The sequence below is a fragment of the Canis lupus genome, chromosome 16 (assembly GCF_003254725.2).
Source record: "Canis lupus dingo isolate Sandy chromosome 16, ASM325472v2, whole genome shotgun sequence".
Lineage (NCBI taxonomy): Eukaryota > Metazoa > Chordata > Mammalia > Carnivora > Canidae > Canis > Canis lupus.
Genome location: NC_064258.1, coordinates 11,326,045 through 11,341,372, shown reverse-complemented (window position 1 = coordinate 11,341,372; position 15,328 = coordinate 11,326,045). Strand labels below are relative to the sequence as shown.

Sequence of the window (15,328 nt, the reverse complement as noted above, 5' to 3'; positions counted from 1 at the left end):
GTGTCCTCCTCCTTGTCCCCAGAGGGCAGGGCTGTCCCCACCAGTCCCCGAGTGGGGGGGCCCTCCTCCTTGTCCCCAGAGGGCAGGGCTCTGTCCCCATGTGTCCCAGAGTGGGGGGGCTCTCCTCCTGGTCCCCAGAGGGCGGGGCTCTGGCCCCCACCATGTCCCCAGAGGGTGGGATCTGTCCCGTGTCTCCAGTATGTGGGGGTTCATGTAAGGCCCCTGGAGGGTGGGGGTCCTCACCCTCCCCACCCCAGGACCTCGGTGCCCCACCTGCCCAGAGACTAGACTGTCCCCTGGCTGTGGCCCAGGGTGTGGGCCTGGGGACTGGCTTCGGGAAGGGACTCCCCAGACCCAGGGGCTCCAGGGCTCTAGCCACGGAGAGGCATTTGTTGGGGGCCCTCCTGACGCCCAGCTGTGGAGGGGCCATCCATCCCCTCCATATTCCCTCTTCTCTGAAGTCCAGAGATCCGCTGAGGGGGCGCTGGTGGGAAAGGCACCCCTGGAGGGGATGAGACGGTCCCTGCCATCCACACAGGACATGCGGGCCAGGCCCCAGGGTGCGGCCCCACTGCTACCACCCCGCTGCAGCCCGAGACCGAAGGTGGCTGGGGAGGGCCTGGCCGCCTTGGCCGTTCCAGATGTTCCCAGGGCAGGAGGGCCGGGGGTCTTGGCTCACATCCAGAGAGCCACTGCACGGGCCCTAGCCCTGCCAGCCTGGGCCCACTGCCAGCTCCCGGGGGGGCTGCGGCCAGAGCCACGTGAGGGGCTTCTCCTCCCATCCGCACCTGCCACCGGCCCCACACGGCCTCCGTCCTCCCGCCCCGGGGCCCCCACATCCACCCTGCTCAGCCCAGGGCTCCCACACATGCTGCTGGGGGTCTCCCAGGCCAGACGCACCCTCTGGTTCCCCAGGTGCCAAGAGTGCAGCAGGGGCCCAGCCCAGGGAAGGCCTAGAACAGTGCCCCTGCGCGCCCCCACCGAGCCCAGGACCCTGGGCGTGCTGGGTGGGGAGGGGGACCTGTGCTCTGGGTGGGGGTGGGGGTCCGGGTACAGTGGAGAGCACCTGTGCTGGCAGACGGAGGAAGGGGGACTCATCGAGGAGCAGGAGGCCAGGGCGCAGGAGGCCAGGCGTCCTCGGGAGGACGAGGACCCACACTCGCACCAGGGCCCAGGTCACCCGCTGCCCACCCTGCGTTTTCAAAGCAAAACCCCGATGCCGTCCTCTGCGTCTGCTGCCCGGCTCCCACCCGCAAGATCAGAAGCACGCTGGGACCAGAAATGAATCATTCACATGGCGGTAAACTTGTTTGAAGGTCTCTGAGAGTTTCGACAGCATCGTCGTGTGCAAAACCGAAAGGACCCCCGGGAGCCCTCCCGGAGGGGGCCACGGGCACCAGCGCCCCGGGGCAGGTCCTTCACAGTAGAGGGAGCGCCGGCGGGCCCTTCCCGGCGCCATCAGGCTGAGTCCCGGTCCATGCTGCAGCCCAGAGCCTCGATGTCGTTGCTGATATCTGAAATCATGCGGTCCCACTCGTCCCCCTCCGAGGGTGCGGACTGGTCGTCGGAGCTGCCTGTGGTCCTGTTCCCAGTGCAGGTGGAGGTGGAGGCAGAGCTCAGGGCCCGCCGGTACCTGCCGAAGCTGTCAGTGATGATGCCTCGGCCGTCCTTCACCCCGATGGTCTCAAGGAAGTTCTCGAAGTGCTGGCTGTCCTTCTCCGGGATGAAGGGCCGCAGACCTAAGGACACAGGGTGTGCTGGATGCCATGCTTCTGGGGGGCTGGGCCGGGGAACAGGGGGCTGGCTGCATGTCCCTCCCTTGGTCCTGGCGGAGCCCCACCCACAGGCCCTGGAGTACAGAGCAGAGGGCGCAGGCCAACCACTGGGCACCGCCCGCTTCTACGGGACAACAACACAGAAAGGAACATGGGGCGGGGCCCTCGGACCCAAGCCTTGACCACACGACGGACCCTGGCGGAGAGGCCACAGGGTCACCAAGAGTTCAAACTGGACACAGCACGGCAGGCCCTAGAGCCCCCATGAGCAGAGAGCCCTTGGGTGGCGGCTGACAAGGGTATAAACCCACCCTCGGTGGAGGTTGGGGAGCAGAGCCGGAGCCTCCAACAGCCACCGTCAGCCAGCCGAGTTCCCCAGGCTCTGCACACAGGACACACAGCCGCACCACCATCCTCAAGGGTGGGGGCAGGTGTGCGGGGTCCTTGCCACCCTGGCTACCCAGCTGCACCATGGTGCTCATTTCTCAGGGCCCAGCTCTCGGAAAAGCCGGTCTTTCCACCCAGTAATGGGGTCCACTTCTCTGCCTGGCAAACTCCTGGCCACCCACCAAAACCCTCTCAGGTGCCATCTCCTCTGGGGAGTCCCACCCTGGCCCTCATTCCGAGGTACCAGCCCCTGGCTTCCCCGCAGTCTGCCTCCCACTGGCGAGCTCTGGTCTCTGGCCAGAGCCCCCACACTGCAGCCACGCCACCTCAGACTCACCGAGCAGCAGGAACTTGCGGCTGTCCCCATACAGCTGACGCAGGTTGATGCAGAACTCGTGCACAGACGCCCCGTCGCGGTAGTCGTGCAGAAGTGCCGCGAACTGCTGGATCTCCTGGGAGGACAGCTTGGTGCGCAGCTGCAGACAGCGGAGCAGAAGGTGGGGGGTGAGCGCAGCACCATGCACCCACAGCCCAACCAGCGGCACCCTGAGTAAGGAGCCCAAGCAGGCTGTGCCCCCAGGGCTGTGCACTAGCGCAGAACCACATGAGGATCAGGGGCACGCGTTGGCTAAGCAGCAAGTCCCAGGGCCAAGCTCGGCTGTCCCCGCCCCCCACAGGGCAGGGCCGCACCGTGAGCATGTAGTCCTGCAGCAGCTCGGTGGCAGTGGCGCTCAACTCGCTCTCACTGACTGTCTTGGCGTGGGGCACCATCTGCATGCAGAAGGACGAGGGCGAGATGCCACCGGGGTGCACACACTCGGGGAACGCGCTGCAAGGACAGGAGCCATGGGCACGGGGCTCTGCGCCTCTGCCCTGTGCCCGCGTCCGGCTCCCCACAGACACCCAGGTTTGGCCAGGGTGCCCAGTGTGGATGGCATGGCTGATGGGGGCAGGGGTGGCGGGCGGGTACTCACAAAGTGCCCAGGTCTGTCTCATATGGCTCCTTCACGTCCACCTTGGTGGAAGAGTCGTCTGTACAGGGTGGGGAGACAGGGGCACCTGGTCACACGGGGAGAGGGCACTGAGCCCAAGGGCACTGGCGGCAGGGGGGCTGCAGGCCTCCTGGGGTGGCCCATAGGCACCACCCACACATGCTCCTCCGCAGGGCTCATGGTGCGGTCTGAGTGTGATGCTCTGGTCTCTGGAGAACGCACCAAATGGAGCGCTGGGGGGACCCTCTCCCCAGCGTGGCCAAGGATGAGAAAGCACCCCTGGTGGCCGCCTGCGGTGTCCTTTAGGTGAGGCACAGGATCCCAGAGCCCCTGCAACGGCCCGGCCGCAGGTGCTGACGGCAGAAGCCACCACCACAGGCAGGTGTGACCCCCCCGCGAGCTCCACGCAGCACAGCTGCTCCCCAAGGACAGAGGCAGGACCCCCACGAGCCCAAGGCCCCCGCACCAGCAAAAAGCATGGCCCACAGCAGCTACCCAGGAACGTTGGCCAGGACCTAAGGTCCCCACAACACAGAGCAGGACAGCATCAGTGTGGCTACTGGGCTCTGAGAGAGGGGTGAGGAGGGGGTGAGGGGACTAAATGAACTCCTGTAAGTAAGGCGCCTCCCAAAAATGCTCCACAGACACAGAGTAGGTGGTGGCTTCCACACGTCCACTGCCTGGGCAGCCTCGGTCCCCGGACAAAGCCCTCATCAGAGAGCAGTGAGGTCTGGGGGCTCCTCCCCACAGCGCCCCCTAGCCCCCGGCTCTCTGATCTGAAACAGGTGAAGTGACCTTCGTTGACACGTTCCCTGGTCCCCACAGTGATGCAGGAAGCCACCAGGTGGGAGACATGGACCTCGGGGACTGTCTGCCCACACTCACATACCGCTGTGCAGGGACAGGTGGTGGGTGGGTGTCGAGGCCCCATCGAATATGGCTCTGTCCAGGAAGTCGATGGTGGACTCCGTGTACACAATCTGGAAGACCTGCCCCAGCAGGGAGCACAGTTCTTCCGCAGCGACCTGCCGTGGGGACGAAGCTGGGTCTTCCTGGGCAGCTTTCCTGGGCAGGCTCCTCAGATGCCCAACCAGCACCAGAACCGAGGGCCCATTGCCTCCCACTGCCCCCCAGGGGAGCAGCCTATGTCTGGGAGGCTCCCTGGACCTCAGGGGCCAGGTGTGTCAGCTGCCAGCCCTCCTGTATCCGCCCACCTGGCCCCCCAACGCCTCCCAACGCCCTGCCCCGCAGTGGCCCCAGGCTGGGGGACAGCGCTCCCAGCATGGCACACAGCTTCAGGCCCGCTGTGAAGGCAGGCTCCTATCTGGGCAGCTCTGCCCCCGGATATGGGGCAGGGACTAGAGGAGCCTGCAGGGGCGGGCCAGGAGCCCAGCGTGCTCCCCAGCACTGCCCTCCCCAGCACTGCCCGCTAGAAGGTGGGCGGAGCCGAGGAGGGGCACTGATCTAAGGGAACCCGAGATGGGAGTCCCTGCTCCAGTCTTACACAGAAACCGCACCAAGGAGCTCCTGGAGGCTGACAACCCTTAGGTAGCTAAGGGGGCCTCAAGCCCTAACCCCCCACTCCCAGGGCACGGCTTGGGGTGCAGGAGACCACCCCCATCAGCACTGGGGAAAGGGTGAGGTCCCTGGAAGAGAAGGCACCAGACTCAGGGAGCGGGGAAGGGGCTTTAGCAGGGCCTGGGCAGGTGGTGGGCTGGGCCCTGCCGGTGGGAGGAGCCCAGAGGGTTGTTGGAGGGGCCTTGATGGGGTATGGGCGGGGGCCTAGCTGGGTGTGGGCGGGGCCTGCTTGGGTGTGGGCGGGGTCTGGGTCAGAAGGGTAGGAGAGGCCTGGGTGGGTATGGGCGTGGCCTGGATGGGGAGTAGGAGGGGCCTGGGTGGTGTGGTCGGCCTGAGTCAGGGCATGTGGACGGGACCTGGACTCGTGGTGGGCAGGACCTGGGCTGGGGGTGGGGGGTGCTGGGTCCCACCCTCTACTCACTTTGCTCTCAGTGGCCAGGATCACCAGGCAGCAGGCCTCCACAGGTCCCACGCCACTCTCTGACAGGGAGACTGTGGTGAGGCCTCTGGAACTTTCTGCACACAGACTCTGGCTGGGGGAGATGCCAGGGTCCTGGGCTGAGAAGTCAACAGTGCAGCAGGTCAGGGCAGGTGTGGGAGCCGGACAGCAGGCTCAGGGCAGGCGGCCTGCCTCCACCGTCACCCTCACCCTCCTTGGCCACCTGCTCCCTGAGAACCACCACCCCATGGGGCCCTCCCGCATCCCTGCCACTAACGATAAGGGTAACTTAGGCCAATATTCAGCTGCTTTTGGCCTGCACACGAGAAGGTACCACCAGGGTTCCACTCGCAGGAACCATGGGCATGAACCCCTCCTGACAGGGACCCTGAGAACCGGGGGCCCCAACAGCCAAGCCCAGGGGCGGGAGAGGGGCAGAGAGCCCGGCCCCTGTTCCTAACATCCACACACTGCCTGGTGGGACGAAGGGAGTGAGCACCCCCAACCCCGAAGCACCAGCTCGTCCACTCAGTGGGTGGGGGCATGGGCACTGAAGTGAAGCCTCCAATCCCCCTGATGCTGGGGCACCCCGGGCCAAGCCCACGTCAGCCCGGAGAACACTTGTGGCTCAGACGCAGCTGGGAGACGGGAACTCAGAACAGGTATGCCTGCAGAGACTAGGGCCTGGCATCCCCTGAGCCCCCAAACGCAGCAGTCAGACCGCAGGACCACACAGCCCATGGCCCTGAGCCACAGGCCCTGAGCCCATGAGACGTGGCAGGTCCACACGGCAACACGGGCAGCGTCAACAGCACACCAGGTCTCAGAAGAAGTACCCAGCAAGGCAGAGCACATCTCTCGATCCTGGTCAGATAGTCGGGTCTGGGGGCCTGATTTTGGACACGGAGGGCTGAATAAAATACATTACTAACACTGATTTCACCTGCTTCCGCCTTTTTTTTTTTTTTTTAAAGATTTATTTATTTATTCATGAGAGACACAGACTGAGAGAGAGGCAGAGGCACAGGCAGAGGGAGAAGCAGGCTCCATGCAGGGAGCCTGATGTGGGACTCGATCCCGGGTCCCCAGGATCATGCCCTGGACCGAAGGCAGGTGCCCAACTGCTGAGCCGCCCAGGCGTCCCTTCCTCCTCCTTTTAACGTAGCCACGAGAACATTTTAAGCAGCTCCATGGCCGTTGTCGAAGAAGCAGGGTATGCAGTCCCGCCAGTTGTCCCCTGGGCCCTGCGGATCCCCGCCCCCGTCCTCCTACACCCACAGAGACCCTCCGTGAGATGTCTGCACAGTCTCCTCCGCCCTCCCAGCCAGGCCCTTCACATGAAGCCTGGGCAGCTGGACGGGACCCCAGCACATGCACCCCAGGCCACACTACCCCAGGCAGTGGCCCCCCAGACCCCAGTGGGTACTTCGGGCCTCCTGCAGGACCACCCATCCTGGGTACAGGAATGGGTGGGCACCGCGGCCACGCTGGGAGGCAGTGGCAGGGGCGCTGCCACTTGCCCGGCCGCTCTCCCACTCTGGGCTCCCCCGCCAGCCACTCAACCTCCACACTCCGTTACCCCATCAGGGAAGTGGGAGACCAGGGTCCTCATCACAGTTCAGGTGGAGGTTATGCCAAGTAATTATGTTCCAGGCCTTCTGCCAGTTTGAGCCAGTTTTGAAAATTAAAATGGTTACATCTGGGCCGCTACACGCTGTTCAATGTAAATACTGCCCATCCTCCAACAGCACCCATAGAGGGCAATGAGGGTTAAGCAGCACAGCGGGGCAGCCCCCGTGGCGCAGCGGTTTAGCGCCACCTGCAGCCCAGGGCGTGGTCCTGGAGACCCTGGATGGAGTCCCACATCGGGCTCCCTGCATGGAGCCTGCTTCTCCCTCTGCCTCTCTCTGTCTCTATGAATAAATAAAAAAAAATCTTAAAAAAAAAAAGCACAGAGGGGAGCACGGGGCCCACAGCATCCCCCCCAGATCCATGCCGCTCACGTCCTGGCTGTTCACTAGAGCCCCCAAGCTCACGGGGTCGTGCAAGGAGGCTCGCCAGGGCCCTCAGATCCCCCAAGACCTGCCGAGCTCAGGCGGAAAGGCAACTTCCCTCTGCACTGCCTGTGGTGTGTTCCTTCAATCCCCCTGCCACAGGCCCATGGCCAATGAATCCAGCCCCAGAAGCCCCACACGAGCCCAGAACAGCATAGAAACTGCAGCGCCAACCACAGAACCCCACCTCAGGGGCGCAGCCCAAGCAGAGCCGTGCTATCTTTCCTTGTGCCTCAGCGACTCAGTGGCAGGCAAAGGCCGTGGCATGCGGTGGGCCGCACACCCAGAGACCCCGGCAGACAACCCTGGGCTCCCAACACGAGGGGAGGAGTGGACCAGGTGCAGGGGGCTGGGGGCCAGTGCCTGGTTTAAGGTTCCTCCTGAGGGACGCCTGGGTGGCTCAGCGGTTGGGCACCTGTCTTTGGTTCAGGTTGTGATTCTGGGATCTCAGGATCCAGGATCGAGTCCCACATCGGGCTCCCTGCATGGAGCCTGCTCCTCCCTCTGCCTGTGTCTCTGCCTCTGTCTCTGCCTCTGTGTCTTTCATGAATAAATAAATAAATCTTTAAAAAAAAAAAAAAGGTTCCTCTTGACTCAGAACGTCTCGCAGACCAGGAGCAACGCGATGGCTTGCTTCCGTCTTTGTACCCAGCTCTTAGAAGCCTGTGGCCAAGGGCAGGGCCCAAGCAGGACGCCCAGCACAGCACCCACTGCTTATGACCCCCTGGGTCACTGATGTCCTCTGACTGGGGCTGACCTCAGGTAGGAGGGCCCTTCTTGGACACAGCAGGCAGCAGCAGCTGACCCCACACTGGACAAACTGTCTCCAGAGCTCCATTAAATTCCCAGACTCACTCGTGCAGACAAAGACACAAGCTGCTCCTGTCGAGGACCCCTCGGCCCTGCCTCCCAGATCCGTACCTGTCTTCAGGACCACCAGGTGTGAGGCGTCGTCCCGCACATAGGACACAGCGGCGATGTCATGGATGGGAACCCTGAGGATGGTGTCCTCCCCGTCTCGCCAGGCCAGCTTGACGTTATAGGCAGACAGGCTGATCACGGCGTCGTGCTCCTGGGTCAGATGTCCAGGGAGCTGGTGGGCTCTCTGGAAGGGAGCATGGTGCATCAAGAATGCTGGCCCAGCCACAGCCCCTGGGGACCCCCCCATCAAGCACAGGCCAGCACTGTCCCTACAGGATGGCCACGCTGGCTCTGGAAGCTCTGCTGCCTCTGGAGCAGCTCTTATTCAGACCTATGGTATGTGGTTTATGCATCTTGAAAATGTAAATTCTGAAAAGAGCCCAAACCACAAGGAGCAAAATCTGGAGCACAAAGTTCACGTTCAGACAGGATTGGTCTCTATGGCCCAGGAGCCAAGCACACCCATACCGTGATGGGACAGGGTCACCCTCCCCCAGCCGTGAAAGGCCCAGGATCAGAGGACCAGGAGCTGGTGTCAGGGTCAGAGGTCAGGGTCAGGGGCTAGAGCAGACTAAGGGTCAGAGGTGGGGGTCAGGAGGTGGTACAGGCCAGGGGTCAGAGGTCAGGGACAGAAGGGTGGGGTTACCTTTGCATTGTCTATGAAATGCAGGATTTCAGTCCTACTGGAGGGATTCAGGTATCCTGGGATGGACGTCAGCTGACCTAAGTACTGTAAGAAAGCGAGGAGAGAAAGCTGCGGTAAGAAAGGGAAGACGAGGACACCTCAGTGGCTCAGCAGTTGGGCATCTGCCGTTGGCTTAGGGTGTGGTCCCGGGGTCCCGGGGTTGAGTCCCGTATCGGGCTCCTTGCATGGACCCTGCTTCTCCTGTCTCTGTCTCTCTCTCTCCCTGTGTTTCTCTCCTGAATAGATAAATAAAATCTTTAAAAAAATAGAGAAAAGGGGGATCCCTGGGTGGCTCAACGGTTTGGCTCCTGCCTTTGGCCCAGGGCACAATCCTGGAGTCCCGGGATCGAGTCCCGCGTCGGGCTCCCGGCATGGAGCCTGCTTCTCCCTCCTCCTGTGTCTCTGCCTCTCTCTCTCTCTCTATGTCTATCATAAATAAATAAAGAAATCTTTAAAAAATAAAATAAAATAAAATAAAATAAAATAAAATAAAATAAATAAAATAAAATAAAATAAAGAGAAAGGGAGACGAACCCATGTAGTCACAGACACAGGAAGCACGGCCTGGCCCCCGCCTTCGGCCACCAGGCCTACAGGCCGGGCTCGAGCAGAGGCCGCGCTCCCCAGGATGTGTGCTCAGACCTCGAAGTCTGTCGGCCTGGGAGCTGCTCCCCTGCTACCTGCTGCACCACATGACAGACCAACAGACCAGCAGGACCGAGATCCATACGGCAGTGGCCCAGCCCCAAGAAGCGCTGCTGTCCCAGGGTCGGGCACCCCAACTCCAGCCAGGGGAGGCCGAGGGAGAAGTGCGTGCAGCCCCACCGTCCAGGGGCACCAGCTGCCCGCAGGACAGACACACCAACAGACAGACGGATCACAGCCCTCGGAAGTGCGGACAGGCGCGAGCACCAAGCTGGCCGCGGCCCGGGACAGCAGCACCACCCTCACGAGGAAGGGCTGCAGCACGGGCTTCCTGGGTGACGCCAGCGACACATGGAAATTGCAGCCACCCTGAGCCACGATCACAGGGGCCGCGGACGGATGTGCTGGGGCGGCCTCGAGATGGGCCGGTGGGAGCCTCCCAAACGGGAGAGCGACAGGGAAAGAGCCTGAGGAAGGCGGCATAAGAACAGGAGCTCCTCAGCTGTGCAGGAGCTGCTCTCCCGGCCTTGGGCTGGGCCTGGGGGCTGGGGGCTGGGGGCCTAGGGGCTGGGGCTCAGGGCCTGGGGCCCAGGGGCTGGGGGCCTGGGAGCTGGGGCCTGGGGGCCTAGGGGCTGGGGGGCTGGGGGCTGGGGGCTGGGGGCCAGGGGCCTGGGGGCTGGGGGCCTGCAGCTCAAGCAGCGAGCGGCCTGCCTCACTCTCGGCTCAGTCCTTCAAGCAAAGGAGAAATAAAAACTTTCTCTGACAAACAAAATTTGAGGGATTTTAAGATTTATTTATTTTATTTGAGTGACAGCAAGAGCGCATGCACTCAGTCTTGATCTTGGTGGGTGAGTTCAAGCCCCTTGTTGGGCACAGAGCTTATTAAAATTTTTTTAAATGTTTTTTCAAGTTTTATTTATTTAGGTAATCTCTACACTCCACATGGGGCTCCAACTCATGCCCTGAGACTGAGCTGCACGATCTACCAACGGAGCCACCCAGGAGCCCCAGGAAACCCTCTTTATTTTTTTAGAGGTTCTTGCAGAATTTGCAAGTCTTTTTTTTTTTTTTTAAGATTTTATTAACTTATTCATGAGACTCACAGAGAGCGAGGCAGAGACACAGGCAGAGAGAGGAGTAGGCTTCCTGTGGGGAACCCAATGCAGGACTCAATCCAGGAACTGTGGATCACGCCCTGAGCTAAAGGCAGACCTCAACCGCTGAGCCACCCAGGCATTTAGAAACCCACTTTAAAGAGGGGCCTTATATAACAAAAATACTTCTCTAAGAAGATGTAACAGTCTTTAACACATATGTACATAACAACAGAGTATCAAAATACGCAAGGCAAAAATGGGCAAAACTGCAAGGAGAAAGAAATGAAGCCACAATTACACCTGCAGACTTCAACACCCCTATCAGAAATGGACAGATCCTGCAGGTAGAAAATCAGTGAGGACACAGGTAAACTCAACACCCTCAATCAACAGGTCATAACTGACATACGTAAGCTACTATATAATTGATATCTATACACAGCTGCAGGATATGCTTTCTTCTTTTTTTCTTTTTTTTAAGATTTTATTTATTTATTCATAGAGATGCAGAGAGAAAGAGAGAGAGAGAGAGAGAGAGAGAGAGAGGCAGAGACACAGGCAGAGGGAGAAGCAGGCTTCATGCAGGGAGCCTGACGTGGGACTCGATCCAGGGTCTCCATGATCACGCCCTGGGCTGAAGGCGGCACTAAACCGCTGCGCCACTGGGGCTGCCCAGGATATGCTTTCTTCTTAAGCTCACATGAACATTCACCAAGAAACAGCACACACTGGGCCGTAAAACACACCTTAACAAATTTAAAAGATAAGAAACCATGCACAGTATGTTCTCAAGTCACAATGGAATTCCCTGAAAGACACAACTGTCAAAATTCATACAAAATGAATTGCTTAATCTGAATAGGCATATGTTCTATTAATGGAATTGAATCAATAATTAACAACCTTCCAAAACAGAAAGCACCAAGTCCAGTCAGGTTCACTGGTGAATTTTAACACATACTAAAGGAAGAAATGATACCAATTCTCTATAATCTCTTCCAGAAAGTAAAAACAGAGAAAACACTCTAACCCATCCTCTGAGGTGGCATGACCCTAGTGTCAAAATCAAAGATACTAGAATAACAGAAAAACTACAGATTAAGGGCGCCTGAGTGGCTCAGCGGTTGGAGTGTCTGCCTTGGGCCCAGGGCGTGATCCTGGAGTCCTGGGATCGAGTCCCACATCGGGTTCCCTGCATGGAGACTGCTTCTCCCTCTGCCTGTGTCTCTCATGAATAAATAAATAAAAATCTTCAAAAAAAAAAACTTCATTTGCTAACAACTTTTTGAATCCTGAGGAACACGATCACATCTGTGAACCATCGCTGCCGGTTCAGCACTTTGCTGAAATGATGGTGCCCAGGTGCTGTGTGTGCAGGACTGCGTGGGGACGGGCCCCACTGTATGGCCTGGGGGGATGATGTCACCATCCCCTCCCCTTCTCTCAGCGCCACCATGCCTCTGCTCAGCGACCAGTCTCTGGGGAGGATTCCACTTTCTTCATAGGAAGGGGAGCCACCATTGGAGATTTCCTTCACTATAACATATTTCTTGGTAAAACAATATTTTCAATAAAAGAAGATTGCAGCTTTCGTCCTTGTTGCAGCTCTGGATGGGACAGGGTGTGCTCCTGGACAGCACTTACTGCACTGGGCTCGTCGTCCTGCAAGGTCCTCTGGCCAACCCCAATTACCCCCATGCCCTAGCAGGCCAGCAGCAGCTGGCCCACACCCACCAAGGGGAAAGGGTACAGGGCTTGGGGCCGACCACTAATCCCAGCACATCAAAGGCACGGCTATAGAGGGGTGAATGCGACGAAGCATGAGAGAGCCTGAGGGGACGTGTGACTAGCAGTGACATCTGCTGAAGGGCCCCGCCTCACCGAGGTGGAAGACGATATGGCCAGGCTGTCTTGGGCACCACTCACCCTGCCCCGCTCCGACCACCATTAGGTACCACAGCCAGCGCAGAGGCATGCTGCCGAGCTCATGCTCTAGCTCCAAACACAGAAAGTGCTTCCAAAAATCACTGCTGACGGGACACAACAGAAGGCTGTGTTTATACCGACCCTAAGGTGGCGTCCAGACAACATCCAGCCACCCCAGCCTCACTCGGCAAGACCCGTGCAGCAGAGTGGGGTCTGATGGAAAGGCAGGAGGACTTCCACACAGGGACGGAGACACAAGGGTGGGTACCCAGTTTATCAATGCCCCAGGCCTGCAAAAGTGGCCTTTTCCTACTTGCTGGAAGACAGCCGACACCTCCTATACACACGTGCACACACACATCCTGTGTGGACACTGCTCACTCTTCTCGGGGTCCACCCCATCCGCCTGTAGCAGGTATGAGGCCATGACTGAGGACGGAACACAGATGGGGCAGGGGGTCTGCGGGGACCCCCACACACACAGACGTCCAGCTGCCAGCACCTTGACAAGAGCGAGGCCCGCATGGAACACAGCAGAGGTCGCACAGCGGCCATGGTGAACTGCGGGTGAGGCTCACAGGGGGGCCCACTGGATGGGTTCCCGCGTCAGACAGGGAACCTCACGCTCTGCTCCCCATGCTCCTCGGGAGGGCCGGGAGGACACCCCACTCTGGAGAATGAGCAGCTCTGAGAGGCGCAGCTGATGGCAGGAGAGGCTCACAGAACCGGGCGCCGCAGAGCAAGGGGACAAGAGGAGGAGCGGTGGTGGGCAGAAGTGCCAAGCCGCGGGAGTAGCAGGCATGGCCACGGAGCGGCAGTGGGGTGCGGCCTACAGGGGCCACGTTGCCGGCTCCCACAGCATGAGCCTGGGGCACCGCCTAATGTACACAGATGGGAGCGACACTGAGGGCACAGCTTGGGCACAAAGGCTCAGCTCCCTGACACGGGTTCCAGACCTAGAAAGGTGGCCGAATGAGGGGTGAAGCCCCAGGAGAAGGCACCCGCGGGGCCCAGGGAGGTGTGCTGCGGAGATGCCCAGTTGTCCCAAAGGGATTAGCCTCTCTCTTGAGCCACCGTACCCTGAGGAACGGGAATTCCCTCCCAGGTCTGGAGACGATGTCAGCACCCCGGGCCCCAGATGGTCCACGAGGTCGTGCAGGGACAGGGATGCAGGGGCCAGACCCACGTGCACACAGTGCATCCTTGGCCTCCAGACCCATGCCCCCCTTGTAAGGAGGGGGTGTACTTAGCCTCCAGAATGCAGGGGCTACCGAGGTCCAGGAGGCCACGTGGCAGCCCCTGAAATTCATTCCGCTGCTGCCCCTGGCTACGGTTCCAAAGAGAGTGTCACCACCTGTGGCAAAAGCAGAGGCGTGTGCTGCCCTCCAAGATGGACGTGGCGCCGGGATGGCAGGCTCCACCCGTGGGCAGCCCGGCTCTGCAGAACCGGCGGGCCGGGGCCAGGGCCGGGGCCGGCACAAGGGAGCCAGATGGGCTCTTTGTGAGAACAGGTGAGCTCACGGCACAAACACGTTCCTCTCCAAAGCCACCAGGAGCCGTTCCCATCCCCCTCCAAGAGGGACAGAAGCAGGGTCCCGGTCCTACCCTAAGAGCCACAGGAGCCTGGCACAGACGCACCATATGCACAGCTGATGGAAGGCAGAGGCCGGGCTGCACTCACCTGGCCAAGAACACGCCAGCGCACGGCAGACTCTGTCGCACGGGCAGACTCTGTGGCCCCGCTACGGCACTGTCTACGACAGGCCAACTGGCTCGGGGTGGCAGGCCAGCCTCGGGGAGGGCAAGGCTCTTTCCTGGTGACAACGGACGGGGTACCCTGTCCTGCCCACGGCATCTCGGCCAAGCCCAGCACGTCCTGAATGCACATACGGGTGGGGCGTGGGGTGAGGCTCACGGTTCCTCCGTGGGTGTCCAGCAGCCCCGGCACCGTCCGAGATGACTATCCGTCCCCCGTACACTGTGTTTGTGCTTCGTCAAAATCGCACTGGGCACGTCCGTGTGGGTGTGTTTCGGGCTCTCGACCCGCCCGCCGACCGTGTGGGTCCCTCTGCTGATACGTCACAAGAGCAGAGGCCTGGCTCCTCCTCTTCCCAGGCTGTCTCAGCGATTCCGCTGAATTTCCACACGCACTTCAGAGAAATCTTCACATCTACAAAGACCTCACCGGGATTTTGGGAAGAATGATGTTAAGCTGCACACGGGTCCAGGGCTACGTGACACACCGACGGGCTCGGTCCACCACCCACCAACAAGGCGGGACACGCAGACCAGTGCTTCCCTGCATCCCTACTGGGCGCTCTCAGCAAACCCCGCATGAGTTTGGCTCCATTTGTATCCTGGTCTTCCCGTTTCTTAAGTAACCATAAGTAAATGGTGTTTTGTTTTAAGTCTGTTGCCCACCTTGAACGAATATTGTTGCTCATGTACACATCCTGTTTTTCTGAGTTTTTTTCATCATGAGTGGTGTTGGATGCTTTTTCTGCATCAGTTGATAGGATCCCATGAGAGTTATGCCTTCGCCTGTTGACGGGATGGGTTCCCTCTTGGAATCCTACGCCAGGCTCACGTCCCTTCACAGGGTAACCCCGCACCTTCTCTTTCCGGGAGAGGACACAGCGCTGGTGCCCATTCCTCGAACACGAGAGGGACTCCTCCAGCGGGAGCATGCAGGCTGAAACCCTCCGACAGGACACTCCACACAAGCCACAGTGTCCTCAGTGGTTACAGAATGATTCAAACCCACAGGACGGACACGGCAGGGAGCGCTCCCAAGGAGCTGGTGGGTATGTTGGCCCGCGTGCGGTCCTC

At 60.2% G+C, this 15,328-nt stretch overlaps 1 protein-coding gene across 7 annotated transcripts in view; it reads right to left on the bottom strand.

Annotated features, from left to right (window-relative positions):
* Nucleotides 1–1,282: 1,282 nt before the first annotated feature.
* CCM2 (CCM2 scaffold protein) overlaps nt 1,283–15,328 on the bottom strand; it is a 45,019-nt gene continuing 30,973 nt past the window's right edge. For 5 of the 7 annotated variants that reach the window (XM_035699577.2, XM_049095130.1, XM_035699578.2 and 2 more), the window contains 8 exons: nt 8,793–8,876; nt 8,147–8,330; nt 5,154–5,290; nt 4,044–4,179; nt 3,137–3,221; nt 2,853–2,991; nt 2,500–2,638; nt 1,283–1,739 (listed from right to left, as the gene is read on the bottom strand). In XM_035699577.2, the coding sequence (XP_035555470.1) occupies nt 1,459–1,739; nt 2,500–2,638; nt 2,853–2,991; nt 3,137–3,221; nt 4,044–4,179; nt 5,154–5,290; nt 8,147–8,330; nt 8,793–8,876 (1,185 nt within the window). In that variant the 3' untranslated portion in view covers nt 1,283–1,458. Of the gene's footprint in view, nt 1,740–2,499; nt 2,639–2,852; nt 2,992–3,136; nt 3,222–4,043; nt 4,180–5,153; nt 5,291–8,146; nt 8,331–8,792; nt 8,877–14,180; nt 15,013–15,328 lie in introns of those variants that run through there. The other 2 variants (XM_035699576.2, XM_025433891.3) reach the window with 2 other exon arrangements.